At 35.4% G+C, this 25,671-nt stretch overlaps 3 protein-coding genes across 5 annotated transcripts; all 3 read left to right on the plus strand.

Moving 5' to 3' along the window:
• Positions 1-4,249: 4,249 nt before the first annotated feature.
• LOC115989020 lies at positions 4,250-9,459 on the plus strand. The gene is made up of 8 exons (XM_031112666.1): positions 4,250-5,107; positions 5,199-5,263; positions 5,349-5,447; positions 5,911-5,958; positions 6,704-6,773; positions 6,916-6,987; positions 8,080-8,193; positions 9,113-9,459. Exons 1-8 carry the CDS (start codon positions 4,901-4,903, stop codon positions 9,254-9,256), a joined length of 819 nt encoding a protein of 272 aa, XP_030968526.1. The 5' UTR covers positions 4,250-4,900; the 3' UTR covers positions 9,257-9,459.
• A 1,155-nt stretch (positions 9,460-10,614) lies between these two features.
• LOC115989021 (mediator of RNA polymerase II transcription subunit 9-like) lies at positions 10,615-16,997 on the plus strand. The gene is made up of 6 exons (XM_031112667.1): positions 10,615-11,124; positions 11,211-11,273; positions 11,408-11,488; positions 11,925-11,983; positions 12,073-12,153; positions 16,552-16,997. The coding sequence occupies exons 1-5, from the start codon at positions 10,801-10,803 to the stop codon at positions 12,128-12,130; spliced, it is 585 nt and encodes a 194-aa protein (XP_030968527.1). The 5' UTR covers positions 10,615-10,800; the 3' UTR covers positions 12,131-12,153; positions 16,552-16,997.
• Positions 16,998-19,929: 2,932 nt separating this feature from the next.
• LOC115988714 (probable disease resistance protein At4g27220) lies at positions 19,930-25,665 on the plus strand. 3 transcript variants are annotated; one of them, XR_004091632.1, is made up of 5 exons: positions 19,930-20,583; positions 21,317-24,157; positions 24,255-24,303; positions 25,204-25,331; positions 25,494-25,665. XR_004091632.1 is itself a non-coding variant. In XM_031112323.1 (4 exons), exon 2 carries the CDS (start codon positions 21,327-21,329, stop codon positions 24,153-24,155), a length of 2,829 nt encoding a protein of 942 aa, XP_030968183.1. In that variant the 5' UTR covers positions 19,930-20,583; positions 21,317-21,326; the 3' UTR covers positions 24,156-24,157; positions 24,258-24,303; positions 25,204-25,487. The 3 variants fall into 3 exon arrangements, 1 of the variants encoding a protein (XP_030968183.1); XR_004091631.1 differs by having other exon boundaries at positions 24,258-24,303; XM_031112323.1 differs by lacking the exon at positions 25,494-25,665 and having other exon boundaries at positions 24,258-24,303; positions 25,204-25,487.
• The last annotated feature ends 6 nt before the right edge of the window (positions 25,666-25,671 follow it).

Genomic DNA, 25,671 nt, shown 5'->3' on the forward strand with positions numbered 1-25,671 from the left:
GAGAAAGAGCATTTTCATCTGAGCACCGTTTTGCGTACAGCTTCTTTTCCTGCTACACCAGGAAAACTGTACTCAGGGTTCCAAACCTCTTCCTGACTGAAATACCACTATTAAGAGCTTTCTTTATTTGGTTGTAGTAGTGGGTGGTGTGCAAAAAATTTGTCTTTTTTTTTTTGATACCACAAAAGGAAAATACAAAGTTATCAGTCTACAAAAGAAGTTGGATCAGCCCAACTGTTATGTATTTGGTATTCTAACTACCATAGCTGCAACATTATAAACAAAATTAAGTACAATCCTAGATACCTCTAAAAGCAAAAAATTGGTCTTTATGAGAGTAGGTGAGAGTCATGTTTTTGCAAAAAGTGTGAAAGAAGTTTTCTTTGGGTATGACCAAGTTTGAAAAATACTTACTTAGGGAGAGCCATAAAATATTATGGTTTGGTTTTGAATGTGCCAGTATAGTAAAGCTATGATAAATTTCATAAATAAATCAAAATAGGTTTCAATTATTACTAAATAAATCAAAATAGGTCTTTGGTAAAGTCTCTAATGGTTGTATAAGAAATCTGGGATTCAATCTCCGCCTACACCAAAAATATAAATAATTCCAAAATAAAAAATATTAAAAAATATAAAAAAAACCTTTAAAATGAAATAACATATGTAAGGGCACAGTTAGCTCCTAAAGCCCAAATGGAGGGTCAATGACCCAAAGAGCCCAAAACAAAGAATTTATTAAATGGTGGGCTTAAAGATAAACTTTCAATGAGTTAGGTGGATAGTAATCACAGTAGGTTAGCTATTATTAGAAAGAATAGAACAACAATTTTATTCAAGAAAAGTCCTCCTCGGCGAAGTCCGAGGATGGTTTGTTCTTATATATCTCTCTTAAACTTATACAAAATTACAGTTCTTGAATCTATAGTGATTTTTCCTTAGATTTTTTGATGATCCCCTTTGTAATGGGGCTTTTCTCCTTTATATTCCCCTTCCTTCCTTCATCTCAGCCCTCCACATGTAGATCAGATTGCTGGCTATGATACTTGCTCCTAGTAAAATTTAATTCACTATTGTGATGTCAATTTAAACGCCACATGTCAACAGATTTATTTAATTTAATGACACATAAATTTGGAATGTGTCACTAAATTTTGACTTGGTACTTTGTAATTGGCTTGACAAATTTTTGTTTCCTACTATAGGCTATTGTCAAATCACATAATTCTTAGGATTTTGTGTTTTTTTTTTTTTATTTTTTTTTTTTATTTTATAATTTTCTTCATTCCTATTATATGTTTGGAGATCTTAAGTCTAAAATATTTTCACAATCAATCTTGGTAGGCATTTTGCATTCTTGCAATAAATTTGGAACAAATATTACATTCAAACGCTTTCTTGAAACCTATAAACTCAAAGGAAGCCAGTTGAATTTGGTATATCTACACACCATCTTTCTTTTATAAAGTGAGTATAATACATACCTTTTGATTTCTTTTTATTTTTGTTCTGTTGGTTTAAAGAACAAATGGAGAATTAGGCGTAAAAGGCATTAATATAGACGATACAATCTTGGCCATCTTGGAATACGTAAGGCAAATCGATGCCAACATTTCGGCTTCAAATTCTATCCATTCAGGTAAAAGAGCCAAAGAGTTTAAGGCAAGATGGAATTAATAAAAGGAAACAATCTTATGGGGAGGATAATAGACTTATTTATTGGAGATTGATCTGCTGATAAGCCCGAAAAGAAAATGAATCAGGGTGAGGTGAGGAAGTCTACTAATGACATTAGGCATCACGAGAATTAATGAAAAGATGGAGAGGCCTTAGAGAGCATAAGGGTGATGGCAAAGATACAAAGGAACATAAGGTTGACGTAGAAAAAGATCGGCTAAACGATAAGGACGAGGCAGTCAAGCTAGCTGATAATGATGGCCTGATAGGAATGAAGGAGACGATGTAATTGATTATTTAGGCCACTTCAAAGGGTGGTGATGGTAAACTATGAACTAGTCAAATTAATAAGGGAGCAGCTTGTGTCCAGTGTCAGTGATCATTGGACACGTTGCGATGCGGACACGTGTCCGTATCCTAACGGGTCCAATGGCCATTGACCACTGGACAGAAGTCAGATCCAATTAATAGTGTCTTTTCAAAAAAGTTTCTACATAATTGTTCGTCCATATTTGTTTAATTCTTGGATTGCATTTGATAACAAATGCCCATTTAGTTTCTTGAATTGCATTGGATAGGCATGTATCAACTCTATATTCGTATTTATGTTTGTCTAGACTCTGGCAATGATATACACTGTACACATAGAGTGCATTGTATAATTTGTATTTGATGCATGTCATCTTCTTACTTTTGTTTTAGGCCTCAGATTAGTTATAATTTTATTAATTCATGTTGGATTATTCTACGTATTTCTGTTATAACACTGAATACAGCCCAAGCATGTTGGTTTAAAGTTTAAAGTTAAATTGAATTTCATGTTAATCTTGTTTCTTAAGATCATTTCCACTTGTTTTACGGCTTATGGCACCAGGCATACATGCAACATGGACTGATTTTAATTGATTTGTATAGTTTGATAATCAAGCATCTTTCTATTAGTATGTCTTGCGTCATTAATTTGACAAAATATGAATTATGAATTTTGGCTTGATAGCAGTTGGTAGCAATTGGTTGTGATGGTATAAGGTTGGGCTCTCTTTTTGAGTTTTTTCTAGTCGCAGTGGTAGTGGTATGCAAAGATTTGGTCTTGAGTGAGATCGTGGTTACAAACTAAAGTAGGAGGAGGGAGTTGCGTTTTTACAAAGAGTGGAAAAGAAGTTTTCTTTGGGTATGACTGAAGTTTGAAAAAGGCCTAAATGCCTTTGGTTTTAAGCCGGTTGTTCTTAACCTGAATACTAGCCACAAGGCCCCAAAAAATGAAATTGGAAGCCCGAAATCCATGGTTTAATTGGGGAGACTTGAAAAAAGAAGAAGAAAGGCACTTTATGTGCCAAAAAAAAAGAAAGTATATAGTGTACTTGATTGTGCAAAGTGGAGACCCAGTTGAATTTTTATCTCAGTTTAAGTTCAAGTTCACACCAAAATCAGCCGTTTATTTCAAGGCAGAAGACAAGTTGAAGCCCGCGAGAATTTTAGACACGCGCATACCACAAGTGATATATGTGACGAGGCTAATATTGATGGCCATTTAGGCTTGTCTCATGGCTCTTATGTATTTTTATAACATTTTAGTTTCTTGCACGACCCAACACCATGCAACCTTTATGGAGATTTAAAAGAGTGTGGTTTGGTGGGTACGATTGGGTCTATTTAAGCCTTTTCATGAACTTAGAACATGGATTTTACTATGTGAGCTAGGGCCATTTGCGAAATCTGGTATTCATCAAATGAGTCTGGGAAAGTGCAAACAATCAAGCTTGCCCAACAAATTTCCTTACAATGATTAGAGTAGGTCCTTTCTTTATCTAAGATAAGGGCCATAAGGCAAATTTGACCTTTACTATTTGTTTAACAACATGGGGTCAATAACTTTGCTTCTTTTTTCTTTTTCTTTTTTTTTTTTTAAAAAAAAGATCTAAGATAAGGGCCATAAGGCAAATTTGACCTTTACTACTTGTTTAACAACATGGGGGTCAATAACTTTGCTTCTTTTTTCTTTTTCTTTTTTTTTTTAAATAAAAAAAAAAAAAAAATTCTAAGATAAGGGCCATAAGGCAAATTTGACCTTTACTACTTGTTTAACAACATGGGGTCAATAACTTTGCTTCTTATGCAAAGACTAATACGTGGTAAAATTTTCAAGCCTACTATAAAACCTCACATCATATCTTATAAAAAAAAAAAAAAAACCTTCCATTAGTACTAACCAATACTCACTACACTTAGCCCTCTCAGCAAAGTAGTACAATATTAGGCTTGAGAGTGAACGTGGCAGCATAGTAGAGTCATGTCTCTCTCACTTTCTCTCAATTTTTTTAATATCTATTAAATTCTCAGTCTTGCTATACGTGTAAGACGATATAGGTTTAATGCACTATTCATGTTTATCCATCATTTTGGTGTTTAGCACTTTAGGTGTGTTCTTTGTCATGCAAAATTAACCTTTATTTATTTTATATCGGAATTTTGGACTCGACCCTTCTCGTTTCATCACATTTTAAAGAATCTGAGGAGCGGTTGGGTTAGTTTTTCTTATGTCTTTCCCGAAATCATTCTCAAGAATGATAGTAGAAGCAGTGGGCCCCAGTTGGGCCAGAAACAGAAGCAATTAGTGGACTTCCATCGTGGGATAGGATTAGAGCCTTTTTTATTCATGGAACTGAGTCACAGTCCACCAAGTCTAACAAGTGTTAAGTGTGTAGGCGTGGGCTTCTATAACTAAAGTAAAAGCGCGTCGCGGCTTCGCTTTTTGTTAACACTTAACTGTTTTCGGTTTCGGGTTTCCCCGTCTCTCTCCTCTGTTTAGGTTTAGTGATGTCCCACTAGTACTTGCACTACACACTACCTAATTAAATCTGAACTGCAACCTCGCCGACTCTGCCCAGATCTCTCTCTCAAATTTTTTTTTTTTTTTTCTATTTTTCATTTTCCTTTCTCTATTCTTATTTTTGTAAAAAAAATAAAAAATTCCATTGACTTTGTCTAAATATTTAAAGTAACAATATTGATATTACTGACTTGGAATATACAGATCCACGATGATTGATTCCTTTCCTTACTCTCAAATTCAAAATTTTAATTGAAAATACATAATTAGATATCAAAGTCTAGGGTGTAGTGTAGGCTGCTTTGCTTAGTGGGGTAGGGTAAGGGTTTAAGGGGCTAAGGGGCTAAGGGGCAGAGCAGAGGTAAAGTTTATATTTTTTTCATTTTGGTAAACATGAGAGCGAGATTGGTAGTGTTCCCGATTAAAGGGAAGAATTGGTGCTTCGCTCGATCAATCAACGACTCGCTTGTTTCTACTACTTTCGGCTCAGGTCCTTCTCAAACACCTTCTACACTAAGAGAACTTTGGCGCAGCATCTCCTCCAATTCCAAACCCTTTAACGCCAATGCGGAACTCCTCATCGACTTCGTCTCTCTCAAGGTCCCTCCTTTTTCACCTTTTCTCTTTTTTTTAGATTCATTACTAATCTCATTGATTCTCACCTTTTCTCTTCTGGGTTCTTTTCAAAAAGATGAATAACGCTTGGATTGGTCTAGAAAAAGCTCCTCAAGGAACTCTCAAGAACAAGATTCATTTGTGAGCTTCCTTTACTCCTCATTCTTTCTTTTGACCTTACTGTTTTCTTTCTTTACTCTCGAGTTTTATATTTATATATACATAGGTTGGGACTGCGGCTTTTGTCACGGGTTAAGCCCTCTGAGATATTCTTGAAGTCTATATCTAAGGAGATTACAGATGTTCAAATTACCTACCCGTCAAGGTTTCATCTTTTTCCACGTTTTTTGTTTCTATTAAAATTAAATGTTTTTCACTTCATTATTCTCTATGCAATCATTTATGGGTTTTTACTGAGTTACCCACTAAACCAATCATTCGCATTGCTTGTTAATTGTTATATCTAAATGAAAAATGAAAAATTAAACCTTTTTTTGCTATACTGTGTGTTCTACGGTTTTAATTCTTCTACATTTCATTACCGGCTGATATCTAATCTGAAAAAAAGTTGGCAAAGAGGCATACACTACGCAATTATGTTCTTGCAAATAACATGTTAATTCAGTTAATGTTACCACTTCTAGCCTATAACTAATAATCATATGGAGTTTACATTTTTTTTTTACCTGCTATAGTATGCAGGTTCAGAGCTCTAACTTTGGTTCTTTTTGTATTATTTCTCTGTTCTGTAATCATGCCCTTTTTACACTGTTCTTACAATCTTGCAGTTTAAATGCACGACTTGTGCGTAGAAGGTTACGGCATATTGCCACGAGGTAATTTATTTTCCCTTCTTTTTCTTGTCTATCTGATAAGTCAGAAGTTGAAAATTACTGCTAGCTTTGTTTGTGTCACCGCTACTTCTCTTTGGTAATAAACTAGAGTTTGGTTGACCCCCAAAAGATACTCTTTTACCAGCTACTTACCACTAGATTCTCCAATACTGGAATTAAAAGCAGTGCAGACCTTGGATTTCTGAATGAATATGTAGGAAGATAATGAATGCTAATGAAACTTTTTTTATATTCCTACCCAATCCCTTCCTCTTTGTTTCAAATTTTACTAGACTTAAACTCCATGTAATTTTTTCAAAGTCCTGCTTAACCTCAACCTTTTAGACACTCATCATCTGTGAAAAATTATCTTATGGAGCAATGAGGGGAATTGAGTAGAGCGGCCAAAAAGAATGCACATACCCCAGTTAAAGTAGTTTGAGGCATTATATTCTTGAGTATTTCTGTGATCTTTTTAGCCATTTTGTTAAAGGGCATGTAGAGTAGGGGCACATTTTTTTTCAAGGGCTGCTGAGCTTAATGTCCTGTAAATGACTTTAAGATCCATTAGTAAAGCTTCTTGGATAATGACCCTAAGAACTAACAAGCTCATTTGCTTATTGTTTCATTTATATTTGTTTCTTGTAGATCTGTTATATTTAAGTTCTGATTGGATGAAATTGATTTAGATTTTATTGTTTTTCTACAAGTGGTGGACATTTGATATGAAGTGCTATCTGATTATCAGGGGAAATATCATCCACAAGAAGTACTTCTATGGTTCAGTTGCATTGCTTCCCTTGTCAACTGTATTTACTGTACGTATGTGTTTACTTTCACTATAATTTTGGATTCTCAATTTTTGAAGTTATATACATCGAGACATCTCAATATCCATATTATTTTTTCAAAAGCATTACATCATAATTCTTACTTGTTTTATTTCTTATTCTATTATAGGTTTTACCTTTGCCTAATATCCCATTCTTCTGGATTTTATTCCGGACTTACTCTCACTGGAGGGCTCTCCAGGTGTGTTCACGTTCTTACATATTGCGACTTGCAACCTAATTTGTTTTATGATGCATGCAACAATCTAAAAGTACGTTAGGGAAGTTCTAAAAAATGGGACTTGGAGTTGCATTCTTCACATGCTAATACTTGCAAGTAACAGCTAGATTGTAAATCTGTTGAAATATTTGTTTTTCCCTATTGAAACTCAACTTAACAACAAATATTTATCCCAAAAGTTTGGATGACCTTACATGAATGATGCCTTGAAACCCTGCTCTAATTAGGCAATTATCACTTAGAAACTATGCACTAGAATGTCTTTTTCATGGGTAGTCTTAAAACATGTTTCCCTAATCTTTGTGGCATATATATTACTTCAATCATGTGTGCACCCAATGGTCTTTGGATAGATGAGAAAAATTGGATTTTGACATACTTGTATGCATGTGTATATGTAACTAATTTCCACTTTTTCTAAGAAGAATATTTGTATCTACAACTGAATTCATGTGGCATGATGTTTCTTGGGCTGTCAACCATATTATATCAACATAGTAGAGAACAGGTAGGCCTTATAGCTAGCTACCTTGTAAGTTGTCATGTTAAATATAAATTAACGAATGCACTAGTAAAGGAAGTGATTTGTTTCAAGTTGACTAGCAGAAGGCCTAAAAGAAAACAGTTTGAAAACAGCTGGCAAAAAGTATTGTCCCATAATATAACAGAGGATATACAGGACCGTACCAGATCCTCCCAAGTGGTGGATAAAAAGGTTTCCTTCAAGGCAGTAGATTGTAAGGCACTGTTGAGTTCATTTGAGATGTATGGGGATCATCACATAAGTAATTTATGTGCTGCCTCTAGATGTTGACTTTCCTGTTTCTATCATTTGCCTTGCCCCTAGTTTTTAGTTTTTCTTTTGGATGGTGTCACTGTTGACCCCAGTGTTAGTTTTAAAATATTTTGGAGCTCATTTAATATCAATGTTTTGGTTCTGTGGCTGTATTATGCATGAATTTACATTTCCCTCTTTATGTCTCATTATTCTTATCTATCAAAAAAAAAAAATGTCTTATTTATTTTATTTTATGTTTTTATATTGTCCTCCAGGGAAGTGAGAAGCTCCTTCAGCTTGTCTCAGATAGCTCTTCTACGGGGAATGAGAATGAAACCAAGCATGATGGCTCTAAATATGGTATCCATAATTCAGTCGTTTCTCCATGGGTAAGTTAATGACCCCCGTGGGTTGCCCCAGGCACCCTTTTGTTTATTACCAGTTGTCTTGACATCTATCTTTGTATCATCCATTATTTTGTTGCTTTGACCATTGATATTTGAAATTTTCATATGGTCTCCATATGCTGGGTTAGATCTGACACACTATCTTTTAGGCTTGTTTGGTGAGGACTTTTTAGGTTAAATCTTAAGCTTACAGAGCAAGGGTCTCTTTGTTCCCGAGTGGTGCTACGTGTAAACATTGAGGGGAGGACATGAACCACTTGTTTCTTCATTGTGACATGGCGAGGGATATGTGGTCTCCTGGGTGTTTTTTGGGTGATGCCTTTTTCAGTGTTGGAGTTGTTGGCGTGTTGGATCTGGTGGTTTGGTGGGAGAAGTAGTAGGGAGGTATGGCACACTGCTCCTTTGTGCCTCCTTTTGTGGTGTATTTAGAAAGAACATAGCCCTTGATTCTTTGAGGGCCAAGAGCTTAGCGTGGTGAAGCTGAAAAGAGCTTAGTGTGGTGAAGCTGAAATATCCTTTTCAGTACAGGGGTTATTAGACTTTGCGGAGTCCTTGTACATTTCTTAGTTGCTTGCTGTTTTTTTTTTTTTTTTTTTGGTGTTTTCTTCTTTACGCAGTCAGTGTATTGGGATTGCCTTCTGTTATAATGAATTTATTTACTAATAAAAAAATTCTTAAAAACTGATTAAAGCCTTCTTTTTATACCTTGTCATTGAATTTACCAAACCAAACAGGCAATTGATATGCCAACTATGGTAGCTGGATTATTTGCATTTGTCTTAATTCTATATAACAATTCGGCATATGTATAATTGGAATGCTTTGGACCAATTAATGTTAATATAGACTTCCATTGGGGCTGCTTTTGCTAAAGTTTGTTAATATCTTTCTTTGTATTCAGGTTTTGCAACCATCAAAGGAACTTGAGGAACTTCTTCATCGTGTGGATGGGCATGACGGTCTTAGTAAATGTGCCATTTCAGATATTTGCAAGATATTTGATTTGAACACCAATGATGTTCTAAAGTACAGGGATTCAATGTAGTTAATATCATTGTGTCGTTTGCCATCTGAATTGCAATTGTCAGATGGCATTTCATGGAAATGAAATACACTTTCAATTTCTTTCCCTTCTTTTGATATTTGTTCTTGGAATAACTCTTGTAACCTTGAACGAACAGAAGAAATTTTGAATATACAAGAAATGCTTGGATCAAAGTATCCAACCATTCAAGGTTTTTCCTGATACTTGAAGAGGGCTCATGAATAATATTTGATTGATCTACTTGAGGCTTTGTATTTGCTAAAGTGAAGGCTTTGATAAGAATGGAAGATTGTGTTTGCATTTGGTAAAAATGGATGTGATAAAATAGAGGAGACAAAGATTGTGATAAAAAAATAATAATAATAATAAAAAGACTGTTCAAACCTGAAGAAATTAGTTGGAGGAGAGCGTTATCAAAAAAAAAAAAACTTTACAAATCAGTTCGGGGGAGTGTAGAGATTCGCTGGGGGTAATATATATTATATATAAAATAAAGAAAATTTATTATTATTTTTACTTTTATTATAATTTTTTTGAGTTAATAAAAATTAATTTATAATAGTTAATAGTAGTTTTATTAGTGGTGTTTGATGGAATGAGAGTATGTTGATAAAGAGAAAGAGGCTGTGTTTGGTTCGTGTAAAAGCATTTTCAGAAAATATTCCATTTTTCGGAAATGCTATTTTTCGGAAAGGAAAATGTTTTCATGTGTTTGGTTGCATTTCAAAAAATTTTCTGAAAAATATTTTTTGGTGTTTGGAAAAGAAGAAGGAAAAGACAAACCCAGAAAAAAAAATCATCAACGATCGACGCTCGACTGGGTTTGACAGCGCGGTGCTTCGCAAGCTTCAGTCCGACGACCGCGTCGTCGATCGCGATTCGAGATCACGATCTCGCGACGGCGCGATCTCGATCTTCGCGAGATCACGATCGACGATCGCGATCGACGAGCGCGCTCGTCGGACGATCGCACCGCTCGTCGATGGCGAGCGCGCTCGTCGGGCGATCGCACCGCTCGTCAATCGACGATCGGTGCTCTCCGATCTGGCCTCTCTCTCTCCGATCTGGGCTCTCTCTTCTCTCTCTCTCTCTCTCTCTCCGAAAATGATTTGAAGTGAAAATGAGGGTGTAAAATCATTTCCGGATCAAAGGAGTAAATGTTGGTCAACAGGAAATGATTTTTCGAAAAATTTCATTTTCCGTTGCTGTCAAACACGCGGGTTTGGTTATTTTCCCCCAAAACAAATGCACCCTTAGAAAGACAAAATTGTAATTGACCAAATTTAAAGGTGAAATAGGGGTTTTATTATCATAACTCAGCTAGTGTTGTAAGTATTGCCTCTACATTTTCTCCTTCTTACCTTAAAAAATAAAAATAAATAAATAAAATCCATAGAAGGAGTACAAATTATCGTCTATTTTAAGGGGTGTTTCATGAATTCAAACAGCAGTGACACTTAAGAATTTTGACCTACAATACAAATGCTGCTTTGCAACCTTCTTGTCTATCTGAATAAGGAAGAGTGAAGAGAGAGAGAGGAGAGATGGATAATTTCAACGCAGGAGGAGGAGGAGGAAATTGGAGTATGATCCCATCCATCCCGACTCACAGCCACAGTAACACCTCCACACCTTCCAATCAAGACCACCTCTACCTCAATCCCCAGCAACCACAACCACCACAATCACAACAGTTTCAACTTCATCCACAACAACAACAACAATTGCACTATCAGCAGCAGCAGCAACAACAACAACAACAACAGCGTATCCTTCAACAACAACAGCAGCAGCAACAGCAACAGCAACAACAGCAACAGCAACAGCATCAGCACCAATCGCTCGCCTCTCACTTCCACCTCTTACATGTACATGTACCCCTTTTCTTTCTTTCTTTCAATACCCTAACCCCTTTACATTCTTATTTACAGCTCTATTATGATGGTGGTTACAGATGGTGGAGAATTTAGCGGAAGTTATTGACCATGGAACCAGGGACCAGCAATCAGATACTTTGGTACTTTGCTATTGCTACGCCTTCTCATTTCTATTTTACTATTTTCTTTTCTAATATTTTGCAAAATCCTTTCTTTTTTTTTTTCTTTCTTTCTTTTTGGGGTTTTTAATTAGCATATGCAATTGTTATGAAAGGTGGCTGAGTTGAACACCCACTTTGAGAAGTGCCAGGTGCTGTTGAAATCAATTTCGTCTTCAATTCCCACCAAGGCTATGGTAATTGCCAACTCTTTTTTTTTTTTTTTTTTTAATAAATCAAAGTTATTTATTTTACCCCCTTGGGTTTTATATGAATTTATGTGATTTACGAATTATTGGTGGTGTTTGATTATATGGTGTTTGCTTTTCCATGTTATGTGCATTGTAGAGTATACGAATCCATTATTTGGAATCAATTGTGGTGAGAATGGTTCAACGAACCATGTTGAGTTGTTCATTTACAATGCGTTTCTCAAGTCTAAACCATGTATATAACCTATAATGTAATGCGGGCTTATTCAGTTTTCATACTACATTGGAGGATGACATTGTACCGTTATTATTATTATTTTTTTTTTTGGCATAATCAAAGATTTTTATGGGGTTCATTTTAGCTTTTGTTTTAGTTTGTTTGTGTATTTGGGGAATTTGAGAGTTATTGTTTTGTTTGCAGACGGTTGACAGTCAGAAGCGGAAGCTGGAGGAAAGTGAGCAGTTGTTGAATCAGCGGAGGTCTGTATTGCTTGATAATTTGAAATTTGTTGCAATATGTGCTTTAATTCAATATGTGTTATCTATTTATTAATTTATTTCATTACCAGGGATCTGATTGCAAAGTACCGAAGCTCTGTTGAAGGACTTATCAAGTCCGAGCCATAACCCTATCACCCTTGTTATATGTGGTAAGATATATGTCATATTTTGTTTAATGGCCGTGTAAGTTTAATGGGGAATGAATGCTAAGTAAATGACATCAATTTTTGCTTTAGTTTTAGTGACTATTTTTGGTCCTTACAAGTTACATAAGATTTTTTGCTAAATGGTCTTCTTGTTTCTTGATGACCTACTTTGGCCTTTTCATCTTAAAAGTTATTCTTAGGAAAAAAACTGAAACATAAATGAAGAAAGAAAGCTGTTTGGGGTTGGAGTTTTATTGTTTTTGAGAATAGAGGTATATGGTACAACTTCTATGACATAGGAAAAATTGGAGAATTTGTCTACATATGCTTGTGATAGGTTCAGTGTTTTGGTACGTAAAAGAAAGGGCTTGATTTGGGTTTATAAGGATGAAGAAAAAGAGAGGTTTTTATGGTGTTCAGGGGTTGTATGAACAATACTATAAGAAATAGAAGATTTTAGAAAATTTGGACCAAAGAAAATAAAATCTAAGATAGTTAGGATTTTAGAAAATTTTAGGCTCAATTAAACTACCAAATACCCTTAGTTAGCAGGAATTACAGAGACTACAGATTTGCCCTTGACTACAAAAGTGACCATAACTAATAAAATTAATACCCAAATAAAAAAACTACTATAACCTTAAAAGACTCATACGTAAACCTTTAAAACCTCACAACTTTTACTTCATTTGGACTTCACACATGGACTTCACACATGGACCCAGTAAAATAATTCTTGAATAAGCAAATTTGCATAGTAATGGCTGCATCACTCCAATGGACTTTGTTCAGCTGAGCTAGCTGTTGTAGTGACAAAGCCAATTGATGGTATAATCTTCAGCCTGAATAAGTGTACTACCATCATGTTCTTTGATGCAGAATGCATTTGGGCCTAGATTGTAAGGGCTCACCTTTTTGAGCTTTTTCTTTAACTTATTTTCTGTCTGTGAAGTTGATTGTCCAGTCTACTTGTGTATTGCAGGATGCATCTGACTTTGTGTGAAGTTTTGATTTTTCAAATCCCAGTTTTGTGATAAAGTTTGAGATACAATTATTTCTTTTATATTTTTTGGTCTGCTTTTGTAGAATTTTCTGTATGGATTTTTTTAACAAAAAATTTTGTTTTCCCTATATGTAGAATAACAGAGTTTTCACTTTTTGCAACAACATTTACCAATTTTTTGGAATTTTGAAACAAATATATTAAAGAAGAATCAATTTATGTGTATTTGAGTCCCATTTTATTATTAACAAACAAAAACAGTATAGTAGAACGTTAGACACTTAATAATTACAAGGATAGAGCACTAAAAGTAGGAGAGGCAAAATGAAAAAAAGAAGAAAAGTAAATGCATGAAAATAGCTGAAAATCATGGGATTCCACTTAAGGAGCACAAAAGTTTATCTTCTGCTTCAACTTCCTTCTGCACTTCTCGAAATAGAATTTCTGGCACAACTCGATATTGTAGACTGTGGAACATTCTTGGTAGCACTTCTAGATCTTCAAAAACTGCACGCCCTTAGTACGATGGTCACTCCACAAATATAAGTGCTTGTAGGGTATGGGATGTAAGGGGCAAGGGTTAAGGTTTAAGTCTCCAGGAGGGAGCTTCACACATATATACACTTAGATTATTCTAGAGTAAAATTCTATCTTGTATGAAAAAAAAAATGACATATTGCAACTTACCCACCTGTAGTTTGGTCGAAATTTAAGTTGTTTATTATTGGTTTAAAATTTGACACTTATCTATCCAAAAAAAAAAAAAAAAATCCTTCAAAAACAGCCAAAGTCTCCCAGCCTACTTTTTGTTTATGGTGTAATATATTACAAATCCTATCCATCTGTAAAAGAACTAAAGCTTCTCTATAGCCCTTCCTTCAAATCTCATAAAGTATCACTCTGATAACAAGGACAATCGCTAGGTTTTAACGGGCTGGGAGAAACACCCATTTAACAGTCTAGAGCCATTTCGATCTTTGCAAATAAAAGCAGATCCTTTCCAATGGTATTTTTTTCGAATTTCAAAATCCCCTGCAATCATTAATTCCTATATTTACCACATTATGTGAGGAAGTAGTTTTAGTCTCAGTCGACCTAAGGTTAACAAGCTTTTGGGAATGAAGCAGTACTTGACTAGTACTTCAAATGTTGCCTTCAAAACAGCACTTTAAAAAAAAACTAGAATTTTAGTAAATCCCATTGTTGGAAAGATTTTCCAGTCACACAATGATCCTCTGTGCAATTGAGTGCAGTTGAATCTCATCAGGCTGAATCGATTGGCCCGATCCAAACCAAATAGTCTGCATGTAGTCACAATCCAGAAAAAGCTGATCTAAGGTTTCCTATGCATTTTTACAAAAAAGAGCATGAAGTTTCAACAGGAAAATTTCTATGCTGTAGTTTCACTTTGATGGTTTACACGTTATTGCTAAGGAGCCGCCACATGAAAGTAATTACTCTGAAATGAATTTTAAGACGCCACAGACTAGTCCTTGAAAGAACAAACCGGTGCATTAGTTGTGAATTCCATCCAAGTTCTTATTTATCAATAATTGGTAAGTCTTCTTAACCAGATATTAACCAATCACCTTTATGCAAAATGGCAAGATTATAGCGCTTGGAAAGCCAAAATTTGAAAAGCATTGATTTAGGATGTTCCGAGAATCACCACTGTGATACTGCTTCTTAACAAGTCCAACATTCCAGCTACCTAAATCAGGGATGATCAAATAATTCACTGTATGCATCTGGTTATTTGACACCCTAGATAAAATCTGTAGCTTTGGATGGAATTGATTAGCGTTGTTCAAGTCAATTTCCTTTCCTGATCCAATTTGCCACTGAGGTTGGGTTAATAGGATGCCTTGACAGGAGATAATTCCCTTCCATTTCCATGTAGCACTTGGCTTTGCCTTTGAGTCCCAAATGAAATTTTGGTTCTTAAAGTATTTACTTTTAAGTGCCAATCCTAGCAAAGTTCTTGGCTTCTGAACAATTCTCCAAAATTGCTTTGCAAGGAAATATTCAGACGCTAATAGTGGCTCCAATGTCTTACTGCTAGTTTAATATCATGCAGATAAATGAATTTTCAATGGATGTCTTGGACATTGCTGAGGTTAAAACCTGGTTTATAAGCTCTGTACCTGCACACCATGTTGTTATCAGAGTGCTTAAGGTATTAAGTTCATGTTCTTTTACTGGGAAGGTAAATTTTCGTTAGATGGAACATGGAAGAGATGAAAAGAGCTCACCAAGATCTAATCCTGGTGGTCATTCTTGTGATATATATATATATTTTTTTTGTTGGTAAGTTACACATTTGGTGGGATTAGAACCCATGATGTCACCCTCCACCTTACTTTATTATAATGAGTAACTCCCTCAAGGTATGGGCCAGTGGGACCACCCGAGGGGTAAAACCCTGGACGCCTACACACCCCCATTCTCCTCCTTACTCTTACAAAAGGAGAACAGGAGGCGCCATTTTTGTAATCACCATTTCCTTGGTGTAATAAGCCCAAGCTGCAATCCAGCCCAATAGCATCACTATGCATGTGTGGAAGACACGACATGAGACTAGGATCAAGAACGTAGTGCAAGACTATGTCTAACCAAGAAATTTTAAATAGATTGTTACAAGTAGTTGTATGAGTTGTTAGTTAAAAAACCAAACTTTAGCTTTTCTTGGTGTTAGCTTTGTATAATCCTATTATAAATACTAGGCAAACGTGTACTCAAGGCTTATTATGAAAGTTGATGCAAATTTCCCTATTCTCTTCCTAGACTCGCTTCTTATTCCTTATTCTTCTTCTCTTGGAGGGTGACTTTATTCGAGGCAGTCACTGACTAGTGACTACCTTGAATAAATTCAAACCCCTTACCCTTTCCCCATGCACTTACCATTACTACAAAACATTTCATCTCCCAGCCATGTGCACCACAGGCAGTTTCATTGCACTTAGATTGGTAACTGTTATCTCCAAATAGTGCTTGCAACTTTCGCTTAAGATAGTGGTTAGGGTTTCCTTCAATTCGACCTCAGGTTTGCAAGAACAACGTTTCCTGTCTGTTCTTACCAAGGAGTGGATCTTTTCTGCTGAATGTCATTAACTAGCCTTTCTAGGCCATTTTGTTGGCAGACTCCTTCAATAACATAATATCCTCAAGGCTTTGCAATTTCAGGTGAAAATTATGGATGGGGTTGATTTTATGGTTTTAGGATTTCTGTCAATAAAGCATCAATGCCTTTGTAATGAAATTGCAAGAACACCTAATGTTTCCTAGGGATGATTTTAGATATAATTGTTTCTGATTTCAAAGTCAGATATATTTTGCTCACATAAAACTTGTCTGGAGATAATATTTAATGTTTTCTCTCCTTGGCATTCTCATTTCAGGTCTAGTTGCTTTCAGAGCATTCTGTACAAGCTCCCAAGTTCTAAAGGAAAGCCAGAGGTCCTAGAACTGTGGGATTAGATTTGTTTCTGCAGTTCTTCATGTGCTATGTTGTTATTGTGTTTACCTATTAACATGTATGACAGCTCCATGAAATGGTCATTGGTTGATCCAGATTTAATGAGACACTTTGGTGACCTAAAAGCTTATCTCCAAATTGCTTCTATTTATTCTCTCCATCTTCCCTAACAATGTCGCCACAGCATATTATTTTGAGTAATGGCTTTGGTAGCAGTGTTACGATGAGGTTTCATTAGGGTAAAATCAAAAGTTGTAAACGGGACAAGTTGTAAAAAGTCATTTAATAGGCAATGACAATAATTTTTTTTTTAAAAAATTTAAAAAGCACAATAATTTGTGTTATGCAAGTGACATATTTAACTTGAAACTAGTTTGTAACTATGTGCATGTGTACATATACAATTAAAAGCAATCACACACGCGCGCACACACACACACAAACACACATACATATAAGTTTCTACCTAGTTGTAAAGGCTAATAAATTTGAATTAAGGCTTTTTTATATTTTCGAGGTTCAGATAAATGAATTTAGTCGAATTTGTTAAAGATGGGATGTAAAACTCATGTTTTACATTATCCAATAAGAGATTGTCATATCAGCATTTTACTTAAAATTCAATACATCCTATCACATCTCATAACATCTCAATCAACTCCCAATTTTGTTAGATTTATATATGGATATTAAAATTAATTAAGTGTGGTTATGCTCATTCTTAAATTTGTAATAAGATGATGTTGCATGTAAGAATTGGTAAGATGCCTGGTCCCCCTTTAGAGGAGGTGGCACATCCAAAATGGGTTGGTTAGAGTTGTGGCTTGTCGAGCTTTGTGCAGGCGGAACAACCCTACCTCTACGTTCTTATTAGCAGCACCACCACCATCGAGTTCAACTGCAAGAGGTTGGGGCTATGGAACAGGTGGTATTGGCGCTTGGTAGACTCCCGGGCTTGATGCACCAGAAGCTCCTGACGCCACCATCATGTTATCCGGAGTCATCTTAGTATCAAACAAATCCCCAATATCTGCCAAAAGGATTCCTCTTATAAACTCGATCCTTTGTAAAAAAAGGAGAGCCCCTTTGCAAGAATTAGGGATTCCATTTTAATGAAAACAAGATTCAAATCCAAACTCATGATAAGACACCAAAAAAAAAAAAAAACCAGAATTAAGGTGACAGGATTCGAACCTATGGCCCTCTGTACCCAAAACAGATGCGCTAACTAGATTGCACTACACCTCGTCTCAACCCCCGAAGCATATATATCCACCCGATTGATGAACACTTGCACCGAACTCGCCTATCCTTTTGTGCATAGGGACGCGAGAATCAATCCAAGTAATCCACAACTTTTTTTTAGAAATTTTGCCTCCAGCAAGATAGGGGCGACCTTCACTCTTCCTCTCACTTCCTAATCCTAAAAGCTCACTCTCAGCTACCTATCCTTTGGACCCTTTGCCTACTTAGAAGTGGATTCGAACATTGACACAAGAATTTTCAGTCCTTTGCTCTAACCAACTAAGCTATCTGAACCACTTTCCTAAAGTCTGTTTTCTTCACTGAATAGCGCCCTACCTTACCACTTGACTAGTAAGGGAAAAGCCCTTTGCTAAGAAAATATAGATAGGGCTTTTTTCACTTGTTCATCAAGCTTTCGAGTAGCTCTTTCAACTGCCTTCTAATCTCCAAACATGTTCAAGAACCGAGAGCAGAAGAGACAATGGGGTGAAGCCAAGCCCTTACCCGCCTGAATGGAATGAATATCTCCTTCGTCTGGTCGAGAAAGGAGAAGCCCCAGGAATTGGACTGTGACTCTTCTATTAATATATGTAACTAAACAATCATTCATCCACTGATCTCTTATTTGATTGCGCAATCGATTTTTAATTATGTTCATTACTGAAAAAACTTTTTCAACAGTAGCTGTTGCAACTGGTAAGATCAATGCCAAAGTCACTAATGATTAAACCAATGGATAAGAAATATTCTTTTTCATTTCTACCATCTTTTCAGCAAGTTGTTCAATTTCTTTAAGTGTTAAAAACTCTTTAATGGATCGCATGTCATGGATGTATGTCTCACGTTGGTTATCAAAAAAAGAAACTTGAACAGTTGAAAAAGTATGCAAATGTATCAAGAGTATGCATACTTATAAATATTTCAATGTGTGACTTAAAAACCCAACTTGAATGCTTTTAAAAATTGCACAAAAACTCTGAGATCCAAAGAAAGAGACTGATTTGAAAAGAAATTTTTCTTTTTGATGGGAGTCATGCTTTGATTGCATATTATATATATATATATATATATATATATTTATATATATATATATATATTTATTTATTTTATTTTTTTAGAGCCCTATGCTAGTACTGATTTCAATTCCGTGTAGGTGTAGCAAAGTTGTTGTTGCTGTTGTTTTTTTTTTTTTTTTTGGTTAAATCATTGTCAAGTGGGACACACGGTTTTATTGAATAATGTGAATTCATTAAATAGTCAACTTCTACAGGCGACTTGGTATAAACCATAAAAATATTCTACAGGCGGCTTTGTCTAGCACATCAAGATTACTAAGTGGGACCCATTTTTTTTTTAGAAACTAAGTGGGATCCATTGATTTTATATATAGAATTGTACTATTACTAGGTGTAGAACTACTACGAGGACAGCTGGAAAGGTAACGTGAATTCACTTAATTTGGATATATATATATATATATATTTGTCTTTTGTGTAGGGACAAATATGATATTTCATGTCATTAATAGTTAAAACATTTGAAAGTTCAACGTATGGTATTTTTATAATACTTGATTCTCTTAAATTCGAATTTCACTTCTCAAATAGTAGTAAAATATTAATAGTGGTAAAACATTATTATTATTAATTTTTTTGGGAGAGGGGTAGTGGTAAAACATTATTAAATAACGATATTTAATTATTTTTTCCATCATTTCTTTTTATAATTTAAATATTATTTTTTCATAATTTCTTTAATTTTTTATAATTTTTTTAAAATATTTTTTTATCCATTTAAACTATATTTTTATTAATAAATGTTAATAATAATTTATCATTTAAAATTTTTTATAAAAATATTGTGATATAATATTCCTTGTTTTTTTTAAATAATTTTTTTTGCTTTTTTCTATACATACGGTTTCACTTTCTATAGAATCATTTTATATTCTTTTTTCTTTTTCATTTTTTTTTGTTTTTCTCTTCCACACACATATCCACTCTTGTCCTTCGTACCTACTTTTTTGTTTCTTCTCCCCCACATGAATCCCATTCTTCGTCTTCTCCTCCTCTTCTGTGCTTACCTTTTTGTTTTTATTTTCTTTCCTCTTCGGCTCACTTCACGTACACAGCCGATCATGATCTTTTGACTTCTCCTTTATGTTTGCATTTTTGTTTTTAATTTTCTTTCTTCTTCATCTCACTTCACTCACACACACAGCCGGCAGAGAGAGAGAGAGAGTTGGCCTTCGTCTATCTTTGTTTTCTGATGAGAAGAGAGTTTTTTCTGATGAGAAGTGAAAGAGAGAGCATGGAAGAAAGAGAAAAAATTTATTTTTTATTCAACCAGATGATTATTTTAATAGATAAAATTTTTTGAAGGTGTTACAGTAAATACTACAGTGTTCTCTATTTCAAGAGAGGTACTGTAGTAATTCTATTCCAAAATATATAGAGATAGAGAAGCTGTTGGAGTGAATTTCTGGTTTGTTTGCTCTCCAAAATTGGCTTTAGAGCCTATTGGAGATGCTCTGAATCTTCTGCTCCCCTCTCTCTTTGCAGTAAAAGAAAAAAAGATTGCATTTAGATAGGAGAACTGCTGATCTTTGTTGTCTTCTTGGCGTTATTTTAAGCGTTATATCTCCACTGTAATCAGTATCTTTGAAGGAATATCGGGTGCTCAAGCCCAGTACATTACCGTTTCTATCCAGGTATACTTTCACTTCTTTCTAGTGTCATTTGTTTTCCCAATAGTTTGGGTTCAAAAACTCATTGTACTTGTATGGATATTCTATATTATCGTGCATGTAAATTGGGATGGGATTTTAAAAAAAAAAAAAAAGCTAATCAGTAACAGATAAATATATAAAGTGGTTCCAATCACTATTCATTAGCTTTACCTTTACGTACACTTCGGCTCCTTCTAAGTTTATATCCACTTTCTGGGCCACAGAAATTTAAGATTTTTCAACAACTCTCTTTGTGGCTACAAACTACAAAAGTAATTGGGTATGCAATGGGCTAAAGGGCCAGGAGAGGAGCTAGTGAAGTGGTGTTGGTTAGGGTGGTGGGCCTGGTGGGTGTGGACTGTGGAGGTAGTAATGACTCTATTGTCCAACAATCCTTGGATCCGTTTAGAATTATCTTTGATTTACATTCTTCATCTCTCCCTTTTTCTTTTGCATTATAGATCAGTAGATGTTATGTTTTCAAAAATAAATAAAATAAAATATTTAAAAAAATCCATGTATCAATACTTACTTATCAAAAAAAAAAAAAAACTACTCAGTAAGACTATTGATGTGCCCTGTCAACACTTAAAGGTACTTATTTTTAACAAATCAAAATTGGGATCTGCAATGCTTTCTGTGCTTATATCTTATTTCATTTTGTACATGGAGAAAATGTTTGATGTCCATATTGGTACATATTGATATCATACAGGTACTTGCCAATGGAGATATTAGGCTCATTTCTTGAGCTTGGGAAAATAATATTGGCTCCGATTATTGAATATTATAATCATTACAGAGGTGCTGATGAACATTTGAAAAATCTAAAGAGAAAACGAGATGATTTAGAATGCAAAAAGTCAGACATAGAATTAGAAATGAGGGCAGAACTTGTTCCAGGAAAGAAACCAAAAAGAGAAGTTAAATCTTGGCTCCAAAAGGTAGAAACGATTAATGAGGAGATACAAAAGATTGAGCAAGAGGCTATCAGAGGGAAGTATCTCTCACGTATGCACTTTGGAAGAGTTGCTTGCGAGAAGATACTAGAGGTGACAGAATTAATTGATCAAAGTTGTGGTTTCGGTGATTGTTTGGTAATTGGTCCACCTGTAAGGAATGGAGATGAATTGCCAACAAGAGCATTAGTGGGAGAGAGTACAGCCAAAAGAACATTGGAAAAGATTTGGGAACACTTGTTAGATGAAGATTTTAGAATAATTGGTGTTTATGGTATGGGAGGAATTGGTAAAACAACTGTGATGAAAGAAATCAATAATCGCCTATTAAAAGAGAGAGACGAGTTCAATTGTGTAATTTGGGTTACCGTATCAAAAGCATTCAATGTTATCAAACTACAAAATGACATTGCATGCCATTTGAATCTAGAGAATGAACTCTCAAAGTTCAAGGATGAAACAACGAGGGCAGGGAAGTTGTATGCAGAATTGAAAAAAAGGAAGAGGTATGTGCTAATCCTAGATGATATGTGGAAAGCATTTCCTTTGGAAATTGTAGGGATCCCAGAGCCTACTTCAGCAAATGGTTGCAAATTGGTATTGACGACTAGAGATGTTAATGTTTGTAATGGAATGAATTGTGTAAATATTAAAATGGAGCTTCTTTCAATAAAAGAGTCATGGGATTTGTTTTTGAAAACAGTGGGCTGTGATGTTTCGAATATTCCAAAAGATGTTGTGGAAGGAGTTGTCAAAGAATGTGCCCATTTGCCTCTTGCAATCATCACTGTAGCAGGAAGTTTGAAAAATGTAGTCGATATTTCAGAGTGGAGGAACACATTGAATGAGTTGAAGACACCAGTGAAGGGTCTCGAACATGTAGATGTAGTATTTCAGAAGCTTCAACTTAGTTATAAACGCTTAAACGATAAGAAACTCCAACGTTGTCTCTTGTTTTGTGCACTATACCCTGAAGACTATGAGATTTATAGAGACAATTTGATAGTGCATTTGATTGATGAGGGAGTAATAAAAAGCATGAGTAAAAGGCAAGCAATGCTGGATAAGGGCCATACTATGTTGAATAAACTTGAAAATGCCTGCTTATTAGAAGGTGGGTCCCATGATGAGTTTATTGAAAAAGAGTATTTTGTGAAGATGCACGATCTAATAAGAGACATGGCCCTTCAGATTGCAGGTCCCAAGTTCATGGTATCAGAAGATGTTCCTGATGAAGAAGAATGGGGAAAGGATGTTGAAAAGGTTTCTTTGTTAAGCAACCGTGAATCAGAGTTTCCTTATATATCACCAAAGTGTCCTAAGCTTTCGACCTTGCTTCTACAAGGATATGCAACCATCCCAGATTCATTTTTTGTGCATTTGCATGGACTCAAAGTTCTTCATGTATTTGGTGGTAGGATTAAATCTTTGCCGAATTCGATCTCTGACTTGGAGAATCTTACTTCATTAAGAATTTACCGTTGTTTTGATTTAAAGCGTGTGCCTTCATTAGCAAAGCTTACAGCATTAAAGAGCTTGGATCTTTTGGAATCTGCAACGAAAGAAATACCTCATGGTTTGGAAAAGTTGATCAATTTGAGATACCTCAGTCTTCGTGCATACAATCAAGAGATGCCACCTGGGATTTTACCCAAACTCTCTCAACTCCAGGTTCTCAAACTTAATTGTGGGTCAAATTCTTTAACAGTGAATGGAGAGGAGATAGTAAGGTTGAAGAAATTAGATTTTTTTAAAGGCAAATTTTGTGGCTTGAATGACTTCAACACATATCTTGAATCCTTAGAGGGAGGACCTAGCCATTACGTGTATTGCGCGAGAAAAACAAAGCCAGCTAGCGAGTTGGGTGAAACTGTAAAACTGCTCCCAAAGGACGTTCAGGCCCTAGCAGTTTTCGGAGGTCAGAATTTAAGATTTTTTTACAAATGCATGAAGTCCGTTTGTATCAGGGAGTGTGAAGAAATAGAAGAAGTTTTTTCTTATTCTTTCACCTTTCCTCTTCAAAGCCTTGAGATTGTACAACTCGTAAAATTGGATAAGTTACTGGTACTATTTAGGGAAGAGAAAGTCACAGCAGCACCAATGGTCCCACCTGGCACCTTTTCCCGTCTCAAAGAATTTACAATATGTGAGTGTCCGAATATAAGGCAGCTCTTTGCGCTTGGGGTGCTCCTAAACCTGGCCAACCTGGAACAGATTACTGTCTTTCGGTGTCTGCAATTAGAGGAAATAATAGCTAGGCCTAAAGCATCTGATGAAGTTGACGAAGAAGAAGCAAAAGAAATTGTAGAAATATTCCCCCGATTGAGGAGATTGACATTAGTGATTTCACCGGAGCTGAATACCATATGCAGTAGCAGTAATGTAATACTTTGTGATTCTCTTGATTCTATTGAGATAGAAGAGTGCCCGAAGCTTAAGAGACTACCTCTTTCTCTACGCCGTATCAATGGACAACTATCTTCTCCGCCTTCTTCATTACAAATCAAAATAGAGAAAGAAAGGTGGGAATTGCTGGAATGGGACAATCATGATATGAAGATGGTCCTTGAACCTTGTTGTGAGTTCTTATTTTAAGGGTATGACTCTCTCTCTATTCACATTACATATTTGTTTTATCTACTTCTTCTCCTCACTTTCTTTCTAATCTCTTTTCCCTTTTTCTTTTATGTCTAGCAGTGAAATCTCAATGTGGGTGAGAGCAGTTTAACATGACTCTTCTTCTGTAAGTCAAACCCCGAACATACATGCTTATATCCTTTTTAGTTATTCTTCGTATAAAATTGTTTCCATTGGTTTGTTTTCCTGCGTTGGTTTGATATAGGATATGTCACCAAGCCAAAACTGACTCAAGAAATAATTTTTGTGGTGTGGATTCGCAATGAGAAATTGGCTCTCAAATGTGTTTATGTGTACTTTCTTAGCTCTTTTGGTTCTGATTTGGTTCTTATTTGAACTTTGTTTACGTTGTGATTTATGAAAGTGTGTTCTTCTCTTTGACTGAGTGGATGATCTTCAGTAATAATTGATACTCGATGGTAATTTGTTTCGTAATTGTGCAAGGATTCAAACCTTGTATGTTTCTGTTTTAGAGATAATGTAAACTAGATAGACTGTTTGCGTGCAAATGTTTCCAATTGCTTGAGCACATGACGCATCCTAGAATGATTCCAAGCACTGATGGATCTTGGTTCCAAATTTTCCACTTGGGGAGTTAATTATGATCTGAACTGCACAACTTATATAAAGCTAACTTGCAGTCAATAAACAAATTATCCGGTATTTCTTCTGCATTACAGAGAAGACACAGAGTACTAACATTTAGATTTTATTTTGAGTGTTAAATCTTAGTACGCAAAGCACTGATTCCAATTCACTTGCATTTAGATGTTGACTCTCCTGTTTCTATGATTTGCCTTGCCCCTAGTTTTTAGTTTTTCTTTTGGATGGTGTCACTGTTGACCCCAGTGTTAGTTCTAAAAGATTTTGGAGTAATATCAATGTTTGGTTCTGTGGCTGTATTATGCATGAATTTACATTTCCCTCTTATGTCTTCTTATTTTTATCTATCAAAAAAACAAAATGTCTTATTTATTTTATTTTATGTTTTTATATTGTCCTCCAGGGAAGTGAGAGCTCCTTCAGCTTGTCTCAGATGGCTCTTCAACTCTCAACTCTTCTACGGGGAATGAGAATGAAATCAAGCATGATGGCTCTAAATATGGTATCCATAATTCAGTTGGTACTCCATGGGTAAGTTAATGACCCCTGTGGGTTGCCCCAGGCACCCCTTCATTTATTACCAGTTGTCTTGACATATAGCTTTTTATCGTCCATTATTTTGTTGCTTTGACCATTAATATTTGAAATTTTCAAATATTAATGCTGGGTTAGATCTGACACACTATCTTTTAGGCTTGTTTGATGAGGACTTTTTAGGTTAAATCTTAAACTTACAGAGCAAGGGTCTCTTTGTTCCCGAGTGGTGCCATGTGTGTAAACATAGAGGGGAGGACATGAACCACTTATTTCTTCATTGTGACATGGTGAGGGATATGTGGTTTCCTGGTTGTTTCTTGGGTGATGCCTTTTT

This window comes from Quercus lobata, chromosome 5, assembly GCF_001633185.2.
Source record: "Quercus lobata isolate SW786 chromosome 5, ValleyOak3.0 Primary Assembly, whole genome shotgun sequence".
NCBI classification, from domain to species: domain Eukaryota; kingdom Viridiplantae; phylum Streptophyta; class Magnoliopsida; order Fagales; family Fagaceae; genus Quercus; species Quercus lobata.

Bases quoted from the DNA above. Each gene is read 5' to 3' on its own strand.
- LOC115989020 (XM_031112666.1), top strand. From the start codon at position 4,901: ATGAGAGCGAGATTGGTAGTGTTCCCGATTAAAGGGAAGAATTGGTGC. The intron at 5,108-5,198 runs GTCCCTCCTTTT...CTTTTCAAAAAG, and splicing joins TCGACTTCGTCTCTCTCAAG to ATGAATAACGCTTGGATTGG. The intron at 6,774-6,915 runs GTACGTATGTGT...ATTCTATTATAG, and splicing joins CCTTGTCAACTGTATTTACT to GTTTTACCTTTGCCTAATAT.
- LOC115989021 (XM_031112667.1), top strand. From the start codon at position 10,801: ATGGATAATTTCAACGCAGGAGGAGGAGGAGGAAATTGGAGTATGATC. The intron at 11,125-11,210 runs GTACATGTACCC...TGGTGGTTACAG, and splicing joins CTCACTTCCACCTCTTACAT to ATGGTGGAGAATTTAGCGGA. The intron at 11,984-12,072 runs GTCTGTATTGCT...TTTCATTACCAG, and splicing joins CAGTTGTTGAATCAGCGGAG to GGATCTGATTGCAAAGTACC.
- LOC115988714 (XM_031112323.1), top strand. From the start codon at position 21,327: ATGGAGATATTAGGCTCATTTCTTGAGCTTGGGAAAATAATATTGGCT.